This window comes from Papaver somniferum, unplaced genomic scaffold (genome assembly GCF_003573695.1).
Source record: "Papaver somniferum cultivar HN1 unplaced genomic scaffold, ASM357369v1 unplaced-scaffold_158, whole genome shotgun sequence".
NCBI lineage: Eukaryota > Viridiplantae > Streptophyta > Magnoliopsida > Ranunculales > Papaveraceae > Papaver > Papaver somniferum.
This window is the reverse complement of record NW_020625264.1, coordinates 3,156,946-3,160,518: the sequence shown is the minus strand read 5'-3', so window position 1 is coordinate 3,160,518 and position 3,573 is coordinate 3,156,946. Positions and strand designations below refer to the sequence as shown.

The 3,573-nt window shown below is 37.2% G+C and overlaps 1 protein-coding gene across 1 annotated transcript; it reads left to right on the top strand.

Annotated features, from left to right (window-relative positions):
* The first annotated feature begins 530 nt into the window (after positions 1–530).
* Positions 531–2,997, top strand: LOC113337244 (GDSL esterase/lipase At4g10955-like). Its single transcript, XM_026582956.1, has 2 exons — positions 531–749; positions 1,195–2,997. The coding sequence occupies exons 1-2, from the start codon at positions 694–696 to the stop codon at positions 2,735–2,737; spliced, it is 1,599 nt and encodes a 532-aa protein (XP_026438741.1). The 5' UTR covers positions 531–693; the 3' UTR covers positions 2,738–2,997.
* Positions 2,998–3,573: the final 576 nt, after the last annotated feature.

Here is a 3,573-nt window from a genome sequence, read left to right as displayed (position 1 = left end):
AAATTATGCGCACCTATAAATCAAGCAACGATCATATCCGCTTCCATACATCTTCCTCCTGACATTCCTAAGAGCAACCACAGTCATCTGACTATAACCAAAAATTTGTTCGAAAACACAGACGTTACAATCGATCAAATACCAGACCATCAATCAAATACCAGACTATATTTGGTCGATAGTTTGGTTTTGATCGGACGTAATTTAAAGACTACGCCCGACATCAGGCGCAAATATTAGTTGCGCCCTATTTTTATTTTTTTATAATAAGTTTAGAGTGGGGCGGGATTGTTTGCCTCCGCCCCATAAAAAAATTTGCTTTTGAGCGGGGCAGAATTGTTTGCCTCCGCCCCATAATTTTTTTTTTTACGACCTCGTTTCATTGGGCGAATTTTATATCTCTGTTCCACCAAATTTAGTCTTTTATCACTGCGTCACACAACGGACTAAACCCAAATTTAATCGTTTTTTTTTACTCTTTGATCTTTGGGTTTGATCGCATCATTACAGTTGCTCCAAGGACTGAAAAGTAGAGGAAGATTAAGATTCCGTTTATAGCTTACGAAATTGCATGTGTGTATATATATATATATATGTAGTGAACCACTGAATCTCTAAACAGAAATAGAATTCACAGTCACAACTTGATTCTTCAAAAGAGAGAAATACAACCAGCTTTTGGGTTTTCATAAAATGGGAGACAATGATTTCCGGTGTTCAGGACTTCAACGCTTATCTACGGTGAACTGGTAAGATTGACTGTCCTTTCTAATTCCTACTCTTGTTTATCATTCCATTGTTTCTGCAATAATCTTCAGTTATTTTGTATACGGGGCGTAACTTTATGTATGCATAAGTCGGATATATTTCGTTGCAAATGATATACTTTTTCCATTTCAAAATACAAGTGATAATTTTTAATTTTTATATGCTTTCCAAGCAAATCCTTAATACTAATTAGTGTAATAATTCTTTATTAAAGCTCTCCCGGTGAGGTTTGCTTTGTAAGATTTCTATTAAAAAGAATTCGATAGTCTTATGTGTTTTTAAAAGATTTTGACGTCTTAACGGATAAGGATAGATTCTTCATAGATTCCTCAAAATTGCGAAAACACCAAATACCTCACTTTTTATGGCACAATGGATTAATTTTTTATTTTTTTTTCTAATTAAATGTTTCGTTGAAATGTCAAGGCAAAATGAACGTCATCAAAGATCCATAATGGCAAGCCTGGTTAAGGGTGTATATGTACAGGAGGATGATCGTCAACAAAAACGGCAAGGGTGTCTTGCCCTCGCACCACCATGGTGGGAATTCTTCAATTTTGTGCTACTGGAAGTGCTCGTTGATGATGACGCTTCCTCTATCTCTGCAGATTTCTCCATCTTTGGGGCTGTTTATGAATTCACACCGTCCAACAACTACTATCCCGTCGGAGCTCCAAGATATGTTATTGCTTTTAGAGGAACTATGTTGAAAAAAGAGACTATCGTACGGGATACGATATTAGACATAAATGTTTTGACAAATAATCTTTCCCGTAGGTCTCGTTCCGATAAGGCGATGCAAGCTGTTGAAAATAGAGTATCTGGAAAAGGAGATAGTCGTATCTGGTTAGCAGGGCATTCTTTGGGTGCTTCCCTAGCAATGCTTGTGGGAAAAAATATGGCACGTAAGGGTAATTTCCTTGAATCATACTTCTTTAATCCACCATTTGTTGCAGCTCCAATGAAGCGTCGGATCAGAAAAGCTAGAACCTGGATCAAAGCTGGACTCACAGTCGGGATAAAAGATTACCAAGAGAGGCAACGTTCAAAAAGTCTGTTCAATAACTTGTGCAAGTGGGTACCAAAATTGTTTCTGCATGAGTCTGACCTTATATGCGCGGGATACGTTGGAGATTTTGAACTCAGAGAATCGATGGAAAGCGATGGGGTTGGAGATGTTGGGAGGTTGGCGGCACAAAATACAATGAGGGGGATATTTACAGGAGCTTTAGGAATGGATTCTATTTTGAATTTATTCGGAATCAATTGCTCAGATGATTTACACTCACTTGCTTCAGCTTGTTTAACTACTAGTTGCATTCGGAAATTCCAATCTCACAATCTTAGTCAATGGTTTACAGATGAAACAGTTTCAGACTCTAAGGTATATTCCACGGGTGGTTTTCCAAAGCCTGCGATTAGTCAGACCGACAATCCCGAGAAAACCACTACGAGTTGTCCTCCTCCTTTGGTAGGACAAGCTACCATGTTCGAGATAGCTGCTGATGTTTCAACCTTGTATGGTTGTGGCAACTTCGAGTTGGTCTATAACTTTTGGGTTCCACCAGAACATAAGGACTTCTACACGCAGATAGTGGAGACTTATGGGCATATTCCAACCCTGCTGGCGGGTCGCCATGAGATGAATACATTTGTTAACGTGACTCGTCTTCTTCTGGATGCTGCTGTCGAGATGACTCACTTAGGAGAGTCTTTTCCTTCAGAAGAAAAGTTGTCGTCCTGGCGCAGTGCCCTCGATCATGCCCGCTTTTTTATGTTCAATATCTCTTGGTTGGAAGAGCTTTTCAAGGAGATTGAGAAGAAGCGTGATTCTCAGCAAGAACTATTACGGGTTGAGGTCGCCCGACTTAAAAAGGAAGTGGCAAGTCTTCAACTTACGCGCGTGCCGCTGGTTCAGGAGGCAGCCGAAGTCGAAGTGAAGATTCGTAAAAGGATATATTACGGTTAATACTTATGGGAAATTTATACTAGGATACATTAATTAAATATCCTAGGAATTGAAATGGAACCCTTCAAATGGAAATTTTATAGATTATTAAAATGTCTGTAAAATAAATTAAACTCTTCGCCCTAATTTCTTAATTACTTTCATGTCTTTATCCAATGATTTCAGTTTGGAGTCCATTAACTTATGTATGATATATGTTCCATTTTTTCTGGGAACATTGGCTGTCATCTATAAAAATCGGGACAAATTTCACTAATTCATTATGTTGTAAGACTTGATAAACATGTAAGAAGATATCCAAGTTGTGCGCCATCAAAAAAACATCGCTTAGTAATTTTATATTAGCAAAAATTAGATAATTATCTTTTCTTTTTTGATACAAAACCATGATATTTATTGCTTAATGAAATGAGAGTACATAGTTTTCCATTTCCAGTATTACATTAACAATGAAATTTGGTGGGAAATCCTTCAAAGTCATGCTAACTTTAAAAATTATAGCATGTTTAGCCATAGAATCTGTTGACTTATTATTTCTTCTCTAATACGATGCATGGTTGCAAAGTTTAGACCTAATTTTTAAAATGATAGATTGATTCTCCCATGGTGATTTATCCAGATCTTAAAGTCACTGCTTCTAACACAACTTGCGCATCAAGTTCAAAACATACATGATGTAAGTTTAGTTCTTCTGCAGTGCGTGGGTGGGATGTATTTTGAGAAGAATGTAGTTGCAGGAAATCCCACAACTACACCCTTTTAATATTATGAAGATCTAACTATGAAAACATGACGAAGAACACTTAGAAGAATTTTATTAAGTTTAGAAATCAGTA

Excerpts from the sequence above, each read along its gene's own strand:
- LOC113337244 (XM_026582956.1), top strand. The coding sequence starts at position 694 with ATGGGAGACAATGATTTCCGGTGTTCAGGACTTCAACGCTTATCTACG. Across the intron at positions 750-1,194 it reads CGCTTATCTACGGTGAACTG|GCAAAATGAACGTCATCAAA; the intron begins GTAAGATTGACT and ends TGAAATGTCAAG.